Here is a 16,792-nt window from a genome sequence, read left to right as displayed (position 1 = left end):
TTTGTATAATTGTCTCACGCTCACTGAACTTTTGTGAACGAATTGTAAAATCGTTTTCTTTAAGCAGTCAGAGTGATCTCAGTGATCAGAAAGTGCCCATAAGTTGTTTTTTAATTTGACAACAGCAGTCAACATTTCTGCATGCGCTCCTGTTAGTTAAGGTGCCCTGACACTTGCACGCACATTGTCATGATGATCCCACCCGCTGTGTTCCCTGCTGGATGGCGTGCTTTGTTCCACTGGCTGCCATGTGTTGTGCGTTGGACGCTGCGTATATAAAATAATTACTTTGTAGCGGATTAATCATTTTCTGTCCGAGTTAGCTGTTAAAAACGGCTCTAATCGCTTCTGGAATCACAGAGGAGTGCTCCAGCAGCAGCTTTTCTTGCATGCGCGCATAACAAGGTGGAGAAAGCATTTGGAACAGTCTAAAAAAGTAATTATTTGTTATGTTTACATTGTAATAGCTTGGTAAAACAGTTGCATGTTCTTTCCTTCTTGTGTGCGGCTATAAAAGTATGTTTATGATAGATTTAACATCTCGTTATAATCACTCAGAAAAGCTGGTGCAATCACTCTCACTCACATGCTGTGTTTTTGACTCATTTGCACAATGTTCACTTGAAGTTCACATCATTAATGCGTGATGGAGATTTTGACCATTTCAAAATTTTCTTTGCGCACTTGCATGAAGCTGCGCACAGTTTACAACGAGTTAGGAGACGAGTTTACTCTCATACACTGCAGAGTACATGCAAGTGCGCGGATGAAAGTCGTGCAAGTGTCAGGGCGCCTTTAAGTAAATTCTCCTTTCAAAGCCTTACCAACTACTATTGGGTACATATATTTGGATAGTAACTAAATCTCTGGTCCCACCGAATAATGAAGGATGAATAATGAGCCACGTAGCATTTGGTACGAGTCCAGGCATTCAACATGGAGAATAGTGGCTCTGAGAGGCTCTTAGAGGCAGACTATTCGGTTAATGAAACTCACCTCTGAGTGAGTTCAAAATTTAGCAACAACAGCGTGGGGCAGTTTGTGTATGAGGTACTACGAGGACAAATGAGGATTTTAGAGGCATGTTTGTGGTGAGGATGAGGCTGTTAAAAGCCCATTATCTGAGCATCTGGTGGGTACGAGGACAGGACAGGCTATTTTGGACAGGCTATTTCAGCTCCACCCTCTCGCACACTTCATTCGACAATCCCACATGCTTTGTGCACTACATAAAATAATTATTTTGTAGTGGATTAATCAATTTCTGTCAGAGTTTAGATGTTGAAAACACGTCTAATCATTTCTGGAATCACAGAGGACTGTTCCACTGGGACCCTTTTTTAACAGTCTCTGTCTCATGTGCTCCATGAGGTGGAGAACGTATTTGGAACAGCCTAAAAATTAATTATTGTAATGTTTATATTGTAAGAGCTTGGGAAAACAGTTGCATGTTAATTCCTTCTCTAGAAGCAGCTGTAAAAGTATGTGCATGATAGCAGTGAGGAAAATAAGTATTTGAACACCCTGCGATTTTGCAAGTTCTCCCACTTAGAAATCATGGGGGGGTCTGAAATTTTCATCTTAGGTGCACATCCACTGTGAGAAACATAATAATAAAAAATTATAAAAAAATCCGTAAATCACATTGTGTGATTTTTTTTAAATAATTTTTTGTATGTTACTGCTGCAAATAAGTATTTCAACACCTGTGAAAATCAATGTTAATATTTGGTACAGTAGCCTTTGTTTGCAATTACAGAGGTCAAACCTTTCCTGTAGTTTCTCACCAGGTTTGCACACACTGCAGTAGGGATTTTGGCCCATTCCTCCACACAGATCTTCTCTAGATCAGCCAGGTTACTGGGCTATTGCTGAGAAACACGGATTTTGAGCTCCCTCCAAAGATTTTCTATTGGGTTTAGGTCTGGAGACTGGCTAGGCCACTCCAGAACCTTGATATGTTTCTTACGGAGCCACTCCTTGGTTATCCTGGCTGTGTGCTTCGGATCATTGTCATGTTGGAAGACCCATCCACGACCCATCTTCAATGCTCTAACTGAGGGCAGGAGGTTGTTCCCCAAAATCTCGCAATACATGGCCCCGGTCATCCTCTCCTTAATACAGTGCAGTCGTCCTGTCCCATGTGCAGAAAAACACCTCTAAAGCATGATGCTTCCACCCCCATGCTTCACAGTAGGGATGGTGTTTTTGGGATGGTACTCAGCATTCTTCTTCCTCCAAACACGTCGAGTGGAATTAAGACCAAAAAGTTATATTTTGGTCTCATCTGACCACATAACTTTCTCCCATGACTCCTCTAGATCATCCAAATGGTCATGGGCAAACTTAAGACGGGCCAGGATGTGTGCTGATTTAAGCAGGGGAATCTTCCATGCCATGCATGATTTTAACCCATGACGTCTTAGTGTATTACCCACAGTAACCTTGGAAACAGTGGTGCCAGCTCTCTTCAAGTCATTGACCAGCTCCTCTCATGCAGTTCTGGGTGGATTCCTCACCTTTCTTAGGACCACTGATACGCCATGAGGTGGGATCTTGCATGGATCCCCAGTCCAAGGAAGACTGACAGTCATGTTTAGCTTCTTCCATTTGGTAATAATTGCTCCAACAGTTGATCTTTTTTCACCAAGCTGCTTAGCAATTGCCCCGTAGCCCTTTCCAACCTTGTGGAGGTCTACAATTTTGTCTCTGGTGTCTTTGGACAGCTCTTTGGTCTTAGCCATGTTAGTAGTTGGAGTCTTACTGATTGTGTGGGGTGGACAGGTGTCTTTATGCAGCTAATGACCTCAAATAGGTGCTTCTAATTTGGAACAATAAGTGGAGTGGAGGTGGACTTTTTAGAGGCTAACAGGTCTTTGAGGGCCAGAATTTTTGCTGATTGGCAGGTGTTGAAATACTTACTTGCAGCAGTAACATGCAAATATAAATTATTAAAAAAATCATACATTGTGATTTCCGGATTTTTTTTTTTTTTTTTTGGATTATGTCTCTCACAGTGGACATGCACCTAAGATGAAAATTTCAGACGCCTCCATGATTTCTAAGTGGGAGAACTTGCAAAATCGCAGGGTGTTCAAATACTTACTTTCCTCACTGTAGATAGTGGTGAGCACAACTAACCAAAAAGTTAGCTTTGAATCCGCTAACTGAAAAGTTACCTTTTATACAGCTAAACCGATAAACGACAACTTTTAGTACTGATTTCATTACACTAGCAGCTACTGACACAACAACAAGCCAGCACTTCTGTGTCAGATTAGCTTTCTACTAGCAAAAGAGACCTGGTGACCAAGGAAAAAGAGGAAGAGAAGGAGGAGGAATAATAAAGACAATTTATCTTTACACCATACAGACTTGCCGGCATATCACACAAGTCATCAACATGTATACTGTTGTGGGATACCTGCTCTGTTTCCCTGCTGCTGCTGGTTTCTCCCTCTTCTCTGCACAGGTGGCGCGCCTCAAGCTGATCGACACACCTGTTCCCCATTCCATCAGCATCTGTATATGAACCCTGGCTTTGCACTCCATCCTCGTCAGAAACTCTGCAAAATGGTAAGCCTGGCTCCTTTGATTATATATCTTTGTCTCTCGGTGTTTCCACACACCAGCCTGAAGAACTGCAACTTATCACTGAAGCAACCTGATTGCTATCAAGACTCTTCTGCAGCCTGTTAAGGAGCTCCCAGGCTCACATCAGCCAAGCTAAGTGTTCGCTCTCCTTTTTGCTCATATGAGCTGCTGCTCACTGAACACTGCCTGGAATAATCATATGAACTGAACTGTGAACTTTTCCTGATAAGAACCACTAGAAGAAACTGAACTGAACCGTTCTGTCTAATTACCTGCATATGTGGACCAGCTGTGATAGTTGTCTCTGATTGACTGTGAAAACCACTTCAGTGACTGGCTCAGCACTCACCCTTCTGTGTATCTTCCTCAGCCTCGTCAACAGCTTGCAGGCAGCCACCTGGCTCCGGATCCAACCACTGGGACTGAAGTCGTCTGAACTGCGGACTCCTTGGTTCCACCGTTCAGCGGGCCAGTCTCCACTCGGCTAGGCAGCCTTGTTTATTTTGCACCTTCTTTACTGTCATATTCCAAGCAATAAATCCATGTTAACTGATCATTTCTGCTTCCTGCTTCTGGGTTCGTCTCCCACTCACGCTCGAACCGTAACACGTACAGTTTTAACTTATGGTTAAAAATGTAACCAAACTAGTTCCAGACAAGTTATTTAAATTAACGTCACGTCTGGCGTTTTATAAAGTGAGAACATCAGCTATATATTTTAGTTTTAAAGTAATGCACTAATTTTAAAGGTTTTAGTGTTTGGCCGGACACACATGTTGCAGTGCATTATGGGTAAAGTTTCGCAACAGGAGAAATGCATTGAGACGCTCTGATTAGGCTGCACTTTAACTGCTGCACACGGACAACAGCATCAGACTCTTTGTATATTGTGGCTAAAACTTTCGTGAATATATTCTCTTGGTTTATCGATGTTGTTATTGTGTTTGTTTCATGTAAACATGCCAGAAACTCAGGTTGTGAGCTGCGATCATTTCCTGTTCATGTCATTCTGGGGGAAAGTGAAGTTTGCTCTTTAACATCCTGCTTATTGTCCTTTACAACTGTTTGTCCTCTTTGTTCCAGAGATGTCAATATATGTCTGAAATTCGGTTTGCATTTATTAAATTCCATGCAGATTAAAAGTAGCAGACACAGATTATGTGGAATATTTGTTTTAGCAAGTTTTCAGGGTCTCTACTGCCATCTATTGGCCAGTGTTCATTTGCTCTATTGAGATATCCCATAATCCTTTGCGCACCAGAGAGTTGCTGCAGCCTCTTATTAATGTGATGAAAAGCATAAAAATGTACATTTTGGTTGTATAATGTTCATTTACAATTGTCGTCATGTGGATTCTCTGTGCTCTTTATGACACGCGGCGCCACAAATTTGTTTCCCTCGCCTGGTGATGGACGCGCCACCATCACCCGGTGTGCCGCTCTGCTTTCACTGTGAAAGTTCACCCCAACGCATCATCAAATAGGCGTAGCTTCCATTCCGCTCGTCAGTTCAACATGGTCATCATGGTCATCATCCGCCAACATGGCGAACCTTGATCACACACAGCGAGTTACTGTGCTCTATTTGTTGTGGAAAGCTGACAAACGTCACCAGCGGTGCTGTCCCTGGGTTCACAATATCCTCATTAGACGTTCCCAATTCGGGGAGTTTCATCATTTGCTGCAGGAGCTGCATCTGGATGACGGCCGCTTTCAGCAGTACTTCCGCTTCTCCAGGACCCAGTTTGGGGACCTCCTGTCCCTTTCGTGCACGCACATGTGAACAATAAAAAAAATGGCTGCTGCTGCAGTTCCTCACTCTCCCCTCCAAGTCTGTCATAATTGTGTTATAAACCAGTCACCATTTCTTTTATTATACATCTGTGTAGTTAATGAAATTATCTTCATGGACGATTCATTCACGCGCACGTGAAAAAAAACTGGCTGCTGCTACTGCCGTGCTGCTGCTCGCTCTCCCCTCAAACTCTGTCATAATTGTGTTATAAACCAGTCACTATTTTTTTATTATACATTTGTGTAATTAATAAATACAATAATCTTCACAGATGATTCGTTCGCGTCCACACATGAAAAAAAAAAACTGGCTGCTGCTGCAGTTCCTCGCTCTCCCCTCCAACTCTGTCATAATTGTGTTATAAACCAGTCACCATTTGTTTTATTATACATCTGTGTAGTTAATAAATAAAATAATCTTCACGGACCATTCCTCCATGCGCGCACATGAAAAAAAAAAGCTGGCTGCTGCCGCTGCTGCGGTGCCGCTGCTCGCTCTTCCCTTCAACTCTGTCATAACTGTGAAATAAAGGACAAAAAGCGACATAAGTCCTGCTCACAGATTGGATGCCAGAGACAGGACATGTCCACATCAAGTATAAACTCCAGACATCTCCGCGTCACTACATATCCAGTCCCTGATTGGTCATCGTGACGCAACAAGACAAAAAAGTTCCAATTTTTCAACTTGGGGAGGAGGCCGATGCGACGTGATATTGCGCCACAAATACGCTAATCGCTCAAAATTGCTTCTTTCGCATCCATCACGTCACATTGCGTGGCTTAGACTTTTGTGGCGCCATAACGCGTCCTTCCATAGGGATTACATGGCAACCTGTCACCGCCGTTGCTCGCGTGTTGTCCGGTGTGAACGTGGCATTAGACCGCAGCAACTCTCTGGCGCACAAAGGATTATGGGATATCTCAATAGATCCCAAAAAAGATAATTCCATTTCCACAAAAGCTCAACAAAAATTAGTATAAGTATACAGTAGCAACACAGTATGAGACCATCCGTAAGGATGAGGAAAAGCAAAATGAAGTAAAGATTAAAAAAAAAAGTCAGCTGGTTTTCACTGACAATGGAACAGCTACATTTGCTAAGTGAGCCCTTGAAAGGCTGCTTCTTCTACCCTGACTGAATACAGGACATCACAAGCTCGTGTTAGAGAGGAAATGTGGGATTTGGGGTCATGTTTCTTACTTTGTGAATGCGACAGGCCAACAAACAGAGACGGTCTCATCAAAATTCTCTAAAAGCTGGAGCAACAAAAATGACTGAATGAAGATGGAGTGATTGTGGACGCGGCCAGAAATCCCACTGATAGAGTCGCTAGAACTCATCAATCATAAATGTCCTGCGTTGGCCGGGTGGCACTACACAGTACTACTAAAGTTATTCTCATGTCAATGCTTGTCACTTACAAGCATATCAGCGTTAACTTTGCTATGCTGAAATTATCACTGAGAACGGCAAATAAATTTATTGATGCCAACAAAACAGCTTGGAAACAAACAGCGAACCTGCTGAGAGTGAACAAGACCGAACAGATGGTAACAAACACGACTGCACTGCGGAGTTAAACCAATATGAGAAATCCCAGCTGAGAGAAGTAAACAAGCACATACTTACATCGATCATATCAGAGACATCGTGGATGTAATATTTTGCCACAACTGCATTTGTTGCTGCCAGGTTCAACAAATAGTCATTCCGGGCTTTAGTGCATTTTAGCTTATTCTCTGAGTACTTGGCTTGCCTCTGGGGAAGAAGAAAAAAAAGCAGATACAAAAAGTGCTGAAAAAATAATACAGAGTAATGACAACTGCATGCATTTATAACTGAAGAAATACACAGGTGGGTCATTTCATCTCAACTAATCAAATTTAAAACAACATTTACTTCCGACCAGCTCAAATTTAATCAGATATTTCTACGTGGGAAAAATGAAAATGTGCAAGTCTATATGAGCTTTAGGTTTCTCAAATAAACAAATAAATATTTATTAATAAATAATTTGGAGTTAGTGTGCTTGTACTGAAAAAAAATTACTTTTGTTTTTTTTTTTACTGAATTATTCTGGCAGCCGTAGCTGTGTGTGTGTGTGTGTGTGTGTGTGTGTGTGTGTGTGTGTGTGTGTGTGTGTGTGTGTGTGTGTGTGTGTGTATGTTATTGTAATTAATCAGTGTGTGACACTATTGGTCTTTAGATGACACCTAAATAGATCCTTAATTGGCATTTGATTGGTAGATTGTATGTCACATGACATTCATAATTTGTCCCATTTTATGAGTGAACATCATGTCCTGTGCATTTTGATATTATCTACCATGCATTTTGCCCCTTGGTTTTGTTCTATTGAACAACTCCCTTCGGCTGCTTCCTTGTTTCGCTATGGGGTCACCACCACAGATCCAAGTGGGATCTGCATGTTGAGTTTGGCACAAGTTTTACGCCGGATGCCCTTCCTGACACAACTCCACATTACATTGAGAAAATTTAACAACTCCATTAGCTTTGGATGAAAATGCTTCCATATGAGAAAGCTAATTTTGGTAACCACAGTGTCCGTGGGGGCATTTTTAACAGCTGCAGAAACACTGTCAGATGAAGAAATGGACAAGTTACTTCTGTGATTTTTGGCTAGATTGAAGAAAGGAGAGATGTGCTTCCACTCATACCGCTGAGCTCCTCAGTAGTGCTCAGAGAAGAAACACTTGTCTAATATTAAGAGAACTATTAATTGACATAGTCGAGGTGTCATATAAAACAAATAATGAGTGTTTTCATTTTGTGCAATGGAAAGCATATTTACATTCAATGAAACACAGAATGTACCATTAAACTCAACTGATGCTTCACTGAATGGTACGCTCCATCTCATGAAAACATACGAGGTCTGTCAATAAAGTATAGGTCCTTTTTATTTTTTTCAAAAACTATATGGATTTCATTCATATGTTTTTACGTCAGACATGCTTGAACCCTCGTGCGCATGCGTGAGTTTTTCCACGCCTGTCGGTGACGTCATTCGCCTGTGAGCACTCCTTGTGGGTGGAGTCGTCCAGCCCCTCGTCGGAATTCCTTTGTCTGAGAAGTTGCTGAGAGACTGGCGCTTTGTTTGATCAAAATTTTTTCTAAACCTGTGAGGCACATCGAAGTGGACACAGTTCGAAAAATTAAGCTGGTTTTCGGTGAAAATTTTAACGGCTGATGAGAGATTTTGAGGTGATACTGTCGCTTTAAGGACTTCCCATGCAGTGGGACGTCGCGCAGCGCTTCGAGGCGCCATCGTCAGCCTGTTTCAAGCTGAAAACCTCCACATTTCAGGCTCTATTGATCCAGGACGTCGTGAGAGAACAGAGATGTTTCAGAAGAAGTCGGTTTCAGCATTTTATCTGGATATTCCACTGTTAAAGGAGATTTTTTTAATGAAAGACGTGCGGACGTGTCCGCGCGTCGGGACACAGCCGGCGCGGTGCGGCGGCACAGGAAAAACACCTCCGTGTTGATAACCATTTGTAAAATCCAGGCGGCTTTTGATGGCTTTCAGTGGAGTGAGTATCTGAGAAATTGTTTAACAGTTGGGCATGTTCCAACTTGTCCTTAAGGCTTCCAACAGAGGTGTTTTTCCTGTGGCGGAGCGTCGCAGCGGCTGCGAGCCGACGCTGCAATCCGTCTGCACGTCTTTCATTAAAAAAATCTCCTTTAACAATGGAATATCTGCATAAAATGCTGAAACCGACTTCTTCTGAAACTTCTCTGTTCTCTCACGATGTCCTGGATCAATAGAGCCTGAAATGTGGAGGTTTTCAGCTTGAAACAGGCTGACGACGGCGCCTGAGAGCGCTGCGCGACGTCTCGCACCTTGGGAAGTCCTTAAAGTGACAGTATCACCTCAAAATCTCTCATCAGCCGTTAAAATTTTCACCGAAAACCAGCTTAATTTTTCGAACCGTGTCCACTTCGATGTGCCTCACAGGTTTAGAAAAAATTTTGATCAAACAAAGCACCAGTCTCTCAGCAACTTCTCAGACAAAGGAATTCCGACGAGGGGCTGGACGACTCCTCCCACAAGGAGTGATCACAGGCGAATGACGTCACCGACAGGCGTGGAAAAACTCACGCATGCGCACGAGGGTTCAAGCATGTCTGACGTAAAAACATATGAATGAAATCCATATAGTTTTTGGAAAAAATAAAAAGGACCTATACTTTATTGACAGACCTCGTACTTACCATTACATTCACAAGCATTCATTAATTGTATAATGTTGTTGCTACTCAGAGTGTCAAAGCATCGCTGTGTAGAAAAGTGTTGCACTTGCAGCCACATGCTTTGTAAACTCAACTGTAAGAGCACAAGACAAAATACTTAACACTTGTTCACTTGGAGTTGCACTGAAAGAAATTTAAACTAAAACAAAAGCATTATTTCAAAAAATAAAAATATTTTGCTCATTATTTCATTTGTCTTCACACTGCTGGACATGAATAGTTAAATCCAATATTTCAGCCATTATGATGCAAATGTTTGCAGGAGGTTTTTGGAAAAGAGATCATTTTTTGTTATTCCTGTGCTTTTCCCTCAAACCTGTTTGCAGGCAGAGTTCTAAAACAGCACCAACAGCTTAGAAACATGGGAAAGTAATAATACCCATTTCTTCTCTGTTTTATAAATAGTGCATCTCTCCCGTGCCAAGTAACATCTGTGGGGCTGTCAGCCTGAGGAGAAAGAAACACTGTCATCCAAACAGTGTTTTGATTCCTTGCACCTGAGAGATAATGGGAATCTCATTTGCACAGAAAAATTCCAGAAGAAGCTGCACAATGAAAAATGCATGGGGCGCATCTAAAGTATAGCGTGCTTCAAAGACCTCACTGCTGGGAAAGAAGAGCTAAGAACAGAGATGCTGTGCATATTATAAATTTGCATAAACTGGAAACAGAGTTGGGTTATTTGGCCTGGAATGCTGCTGTTTTGCCAGTAAACTCCTGAGAGTCTGCGGCAGTGTGTTGCTGTCTCTCGGCGAGGCCAGCTCCGGTTTTCTCTCTCCAAGTGAACTCACACATACAAAATCATTCCAGCTCTGTTTATCCACAGCTTGCATGCTCATACCTTCTCTTTCATCTTCTCAATCTTCTTGGCAGTACTACGCCTCTGGGGGCGGTCTTCGTGGCGCAGCAGGTTGACATTGAGATCTCCAGACTTGCTGAACTGTTTTTCCTCCTGCTTCTCGGCGTCCTTCAGCTTGCTCTCTGCACTTATGCTCTCAGTGTGGTACATGTGGTAAGTTTTCATCACCTGCATAATAGAACACCAAATGACCACCATTAGCTGGGTGTCCATTACAGATTATAGAAGTGAAACAATTTTTTTCAGAATGTCAACAAAACCCAATAACAAAATGATAGTTTCCACTGAGTGGTGAAATGCATCTGCTGGGTTTTGTACTCACAATAATTGTTATTCAAACTACAATTCCAATAGTCACAGTGACGGAAGGACATCCTGCTAAATATTGCCATTTTGTTATTTATTATTTTATATATACACGTATATTATTATACAGTAATATTGTATTATTGGGACTCCCCCCAAGCTGGTGGCGGCGCGACTCCAGTTGCAGCGGCTACCACACACCCACATCGCCTCAATTGGAAAACAGACTGTTTCAGGTTTAGTGCACATAAACAATGTCAAATGTATATGTGTTGTTTTAATTCTGATGTGTGCCATTATCACGGTAAAGAAGTAATAATTGTGGATTAATTGCCTGTGGAATGTGAGTGTGGACATCTTGTTGTTGTAATGACAATGATAATAAAGCTATCCATCCATCCATTACTATTATTGTTATTATTATTATTATTTGAATTCAATATTGCAGTAATGTGATTTCTCATGAGGTTTATAGCCCCTTCACACATAGTGTGAAGTTTGGACAGCGTTTGGACGAAAACGGCGAAACAGTGTGAAGTTAGCACATGAGACATCACACCAACGGGCAGGTGTGCACGAACCCAGTGCGAGAGTTTGTGCACGCGCCGGTGTCTTTCGAGCAGGAACAGTGCCAGGTGCAGCACATGACGCCACTTATGTGGTATAAATAAAAAAAAATAAAAACCAGCTGGTACCTGTGGAACCACATCGCGCCGCTTATGTGGAATAATTTTTTTTTTAAAAGAGAGAAAAACACACCACCCACTGGACGCAAACTCGTGCCTTTCAAAAGCTCTGATTACCAGTCAGCGACTTTACCACTGAGCTACGGAGCTGTTCTTTGAAAGCTGCAGGAATCTGCCTCATATCAGGAAGGACATGGAAGTATTACAACAAAAATTAAAATCACACACCATATAAAAACACCACATTTATCAAGCAAGCAATACAAATATGATCCATTCTGTTACTCTGAAAATGACCCACGGTCACTGACATACAGTCATGAAATGACATAAATGAGAACCAGTTCACTCATCTCATTCATGTCCACATCTGTTGGCACGTCTCAAACCGGCAACGTGCATCTTGTGGACGACGCACCGCAGGAAACCGCGTCATGTAGAACAAAGCTCATGTGATAGATAGATAGATAGATAGTCTTTATTGTCATTGTTACTTTTTACAAAGTCACAACGAAATTGAAAGTGCTTCGGCTCGTGAGTTAAGAGTAATAAATAGTTTAAAAACATAAAAACATATTGCACTGACTATGAACAGGAATAAAGCATCTAAAAAGAAAAAATATAAAACAAATTGCACTGTTTATGGACAGGAATGGTACGGTCACAGGTTGCACTGGGTGAAAAAGACTGCCACCAGATGCATACTGCATACTATTTCACCTTGAAGAATTAAGTGCCATGATTGCCTTTGGATAAAAACTATTATTTAGACGGTTTGTAATATTCTGTGTCTCCTGCCTGATGGCATGAGCGGAAACTGACAATGTCCAGGGTGTGAGACGTCCTTTGAAATATCTATTGCCTTCCTGCAGCATCTGGACGTGTAAATGTCTTCCAGTGTGGGGAGGGGGCAGCCTATGATCTTCTCTGCTGCCCTAACGACCCTATGTAGCACCTTCTTCTCTGAGGATGTGCTGCTGCCGTACCAAACACACAGTCCATATGTGAGCACACTCTCTATGGAGCAGTGATAGAAGGCGAGAAGCAGATTCTGAGGAAGACTGTTCCTCCTGAGAATTCTCAAAAAGTACAGTCTCTGCTGCGCCTTCTTCAGCAGCTCCTTGGTGTTGGCGCGCCATGTCAGGCTGTTCTCCAGCTTAATGCCGAGAAACCTGAACACCGGCACCCGCTCCACACAGACCCCCCTGATAAAAAGTGGTTGGATGTCAGACTTGTTCCTTCTAAAGTCAACAACAAGCTCCTCTGTTTTTGTTGTGTTAAGGAGCAGGTGGTTGTTGTTTGTGGGTGACGTGACAGTGAGATCACCTGCTGTGTGTTCTGATCTGATGGTCTGTTTCAACCTGGGAGCAGCCTGTCCATGTGTGTGCACTTGCTCGCTGCAGCACGTTGCCACAGTAATATGTTTTTATTTATGTCCACTTGATAACAGCAAACAGACACACGCGCATCACAATGGGCAGTTGTTTGTCCACGTCTATCCAAACAGAACGAAGTGTCCAGCTGGAATGTCCAGATTCACAAATTTCCCCAGCCGCTTCAGTGGGAGGACACACCTCCTGTCAGTTCTCAGTGCACACACCAAAGCCACACTCGTGTGGGACTTAGATAAATTTCTCTGCGAGTATGAAGGTGATTGTCTGCAGTCTGCTGTCATCCCAAGAGTGTGACTGGCCACACATTTTCTAAGTGCCATAGGAGCGGTGTTAGATGTTCGTGCGTGTAACCTGGAATTTGAGAGAGGGTGCGATGGGTTCGCACAGCGCACACTTTGTCTTTCAGGCGCTTGTGTGTTCAAATAGTTGTAGCAACAGGTGTACAAGGCATTGGTGGCAGGGATGACATTAAATGGTTTGCACGATTCCTGCGTCATGCGCACTAAGTGTGCACTTTGTCCAAATGTCGCACTATGTGTGAAGGGGCCCTTAACAAGCTCTGTGTCTTGTCATCTGTCCACACACCATGCATTTTAGAATGTCATGTGACTCTTTCTATACATCGTGTGACCCTGGCAAAAATTATGGAATCACCGGCCTCGGAGGATGTTCATTCAGTTGTTTAATTTTGTAGAAAAAAAGCAGATCACAGACATGACACAAAACTAAAGTCATTTCAAATGGCAACTTTCTGGCTTTAAGATACACTATAAGAAATCAAGAAAAAAAATTGTGGCAGTCAGTAACGGTTACTTTTTTAGACCAAGCAGAGGAAAAAATATGGACTCACTCAATTCTGAGGAAAAAAATATGGAATGAAAAACAAAAGAACGCTCCAACACATCACTAGTATTTTGTTGCACCGCCTCTGGCTTTTATAACAGCTTGCAGTCTCTGAGCCATGGACTTAATGAGTGACAAACAGTACTCTTCATCAATCTGGCTCCAACTTTCTCTGATTGCTGTTGCCAGATCAGCTTTGCAGGTTGGAGCCTTGTCATGGACCATTTTCTTCAACTTCCACCAAAGATTTTCAATTGGATTAAGATCCGGACTATTGGCAGGCCATGACATTGACCCTATGTGTCTTTTTGCAAGGAATGTTTTCACAGTTTTGCTCTATGGCAAGATGCATTATCATCTTGAAAAATGATTTCATCATCCCCAAACATCCTTTCAATTGATGGGATAAGAAAAGTGTCCAAAATATCAACGTAAACTTGTGCATTTATTGATGATGTAATGACAGCCATCTCCCCAGTGCCTTTACCTGACATGGAGCCCCATATCATTAATGACTGTGGAAATTTACATGTTCTCTTCAGGCAGTCATCTTTATAAATCTCATTGGAACGGCACCAAACAAAGGTTCCAGCATCATCACCTTGCCCAATGCAGATTTGAGATTCATCACTGAATATGAGTTTCGAGTCATCCACAGTCCACGATTGCTTTTCCTTAGCCCATTGTAACCTTGTTTTTTTCTGTTTAGGTGTTAATGATGGCTTTCGTTTAGCTTTTCTGTATGTAAATCACATTTCCTTTAGGTGGTTTCTTACAGTTCGGTCACAGACGTTGACTCCAGTTTCCTCCCATTCGTTCCTCATTTGTTTTGTTGTGCATTTTTGATTTTTGAGACATATTGCTTTAAGTTTTCTGTCTTGACGCTTTGATGTCTTTCTTGGTCAACCAGTATGTTTGCCTTTAACAACCTTCCCATGTTTGTATTTGGTCCAGAGTTTAGACACAGCTGACTGTGAACAACCAACATCTTTTGCAACATTGCGTGATGATTTACCCTCTTTTAAGAGTTTGATAATCCTCTCCTTTGTTTCAATTGACATCTCTCATGTCGGAGCCATGATTCATGTCAGTCCACTTGGTGCAACAGCTCTCCAAGGTGTGATCACTCCTTTTTAGATGCAGACTAACGAGCAGCTCTGATTTGATGCAGGTGTTAGTTTTGGGGATGAAAAGTTACAGGGTGATTCCATACTTTTTTCCTCAGAATTGAGTGAGTCCATATTTTTTTCCCTCTGCTTGGTCTAAAAAAGTAACCGTTACTGACTGCCACAATTTTTTTTTCCTGATTTCTTATAGTGTTTCTTAAAGCCAGGAAGTTGCCATTTGAAATGACTTTAGTTTTGTGTCATGTCTGTGATCTGCTTTTTTTCTACAAAATTAAACAACTGAATGAACATCCTCCGAGGCCAGTGATTCCATAATTTTTGCCAGGGGTTGTAATAGCAGAAAAAGTGTTCCTACTGCATTTTTGCAAAATATGGCTTTTTAAAATTGCCTGAAAAAATGACCTCAAGTAAGCATAAAATATTTTTGTAATATCTGAGTTTTTCAAAATGCATGCGTTTCCTTTAAGCATATTTTCAATCCATAAAATATGGAAGGCAATGGAAACCTTTATCATTTTTGTTATTTTTTACAGCAGAAGACACAAAATTAGTTAGATTTAGGGTCATATCTCTTCATGTTCTATGGCTCACAGTCTAAGGACCTGGTCACACGGCACTTAACGAAGGGCATCAAAGCCCAAACAAAACAAGAAGAGAATGATTGGCCTCATTGCTGTAGCCTAGCTGCTGAGGGCTGTCATGAAGTAATAATATTTTGTGTCATCTGCGGTGCTCTCTCACTGCGGACTACAGCTCGGTTTGTGCAAACCAGGTGTCAGTTTACGGAAGCATGACTTTGAGCATCAGGTGTGAAAAAGTTCCTGCAGCAGCGGACATTCGCACGTGAACAGTTCTGATCGGTGATTACAGACACCAGGGTTTGGAAAAATAGGCAGAGAGAGAGACAGCAGTATCTCTCTCTTTCTCCGTCCTCTCTCCCCTTAAATCTCTCTCTTGCTCTCTCTCCCTCTGTCTTGCGCTCAATGCTGAAACAAGAAACAGGAAGTTTTAAGTTTGCTTGTGACTCTAAACGCAATATGTTCTACTTTTTTTGGTGTGGGGGGTGGAGGACTCTGAACTTTTCAATCTGATGTTCCCAGCCCTGACAAGGAAGCAGTGTGTCCCGCTGTACATCTGAAAAACTGAGTGCTGTTTGCTTTACCGTTTGGAGAACGCTGGAGAACGCCGAGTACACACACATTTTGGGTGTACAGACAGCAATCAGAGTTTTGGTATTTGAGAGATTTGAGAAATATTTGGCATGTTTGGAGTGTGTATTATTTTGGTGGAGTATTTAGTGTGTTTTTTGTAAAAGTGAGGCATCTTATGAATGTTGAACAAGTGCTTCAGATTTTTATTTATTTTTAATTGGAACAAGACGGAGTGCACATCATGTTGTCAGTCTGAACCAGACAATGAGGATTCTGATGATGAAGGAGATGATCCCTCTTTTGCTCTGGACGAGCAACCACAGCAGGTGGATCCACCAACGTGCGCACAGATCTCCACAGTGGGTCGGACTGCACACTTCTCTTTTGCAGCTTCTCCAGGACTCCTTGCTAGCGCTGAATCCTGGAATTCAGAGTAGGATGCAGACACACGCTACTCCAGCAGTGGCTCCAGGCGTGTTTTGTTTAAAGCATCAAGATCAATGTTAGCTTCGGTTTCATTTCGTTCCTTCTGCGCTCTTGATTCGCAGGTTATTCGGTGATGGGAAAAGTCAAAAGCTCATTTATCCACCTTTTCTCGATGATTTGTGACTTTTGTACTTTTTTCCCTTTGTTCAGGAATCGTCGTATACTGTGTGACCAGGCCATGAAGTGCATGGCACAGTTACATTTGGAGAGTACACAGCTCCACATTGTTATTTCACTTAATGAAATATGAGCAAAAAAAGGAGGATGCAGTGCA

The 16,792-nt window shown here is 42.1% G+C and overlaps 1 protein-coding gene across 3 annotated transcripts in view; it reads right to left on the bottom strand.

The window, feature by feature from the left end:
- The window catches only part of srgap3 (SLIT-ROBO Rho GTPase activating protein 3), a 295,005-nt gene that overhangs the window by 73,940 nt on the left and 204,273 nt on the right, over nt 1–16,792 (bottom strand). For all 3 annotated transcript variants that reach the window (XM_034166610.1, XM_034166608.1, XM_034166609.1), the window contains exons 5-6: nt 10,508–10,693; nt 7,021–7,149 (exon numbers count right to left, since the gene is read on the bottom strand). In XM_034166610.1, coding sequence (XP_034022501.1) covers nt 7,021–7,149; nt 10,508–10,693 — 315 coding nt within the window. The remainder of the gene's footprint in view (nt 1–7,020; nt 7,150–10,507; nt 10,694–16,792) is intronic.

Source organism: Thalassophryne amazonica, chromosome 3 (genome assembly GCF_902500255.1).
Source record: "Thalassophryne amazonica chromosome 3, fThaAma1.1, whole genome shotgun sequence".
Lineage (NCBI taxonomy): Eukaryota > Metazoa > Chordata > Actinopteri > Batrachoidiformes > Batrachoididae > Thalassophryne > Thalassophryne amazonica.
Note: the sequence above shows the minus strand (reverse complement) of the source record. Positions and strands in the feature narration are given on the sequence as shown.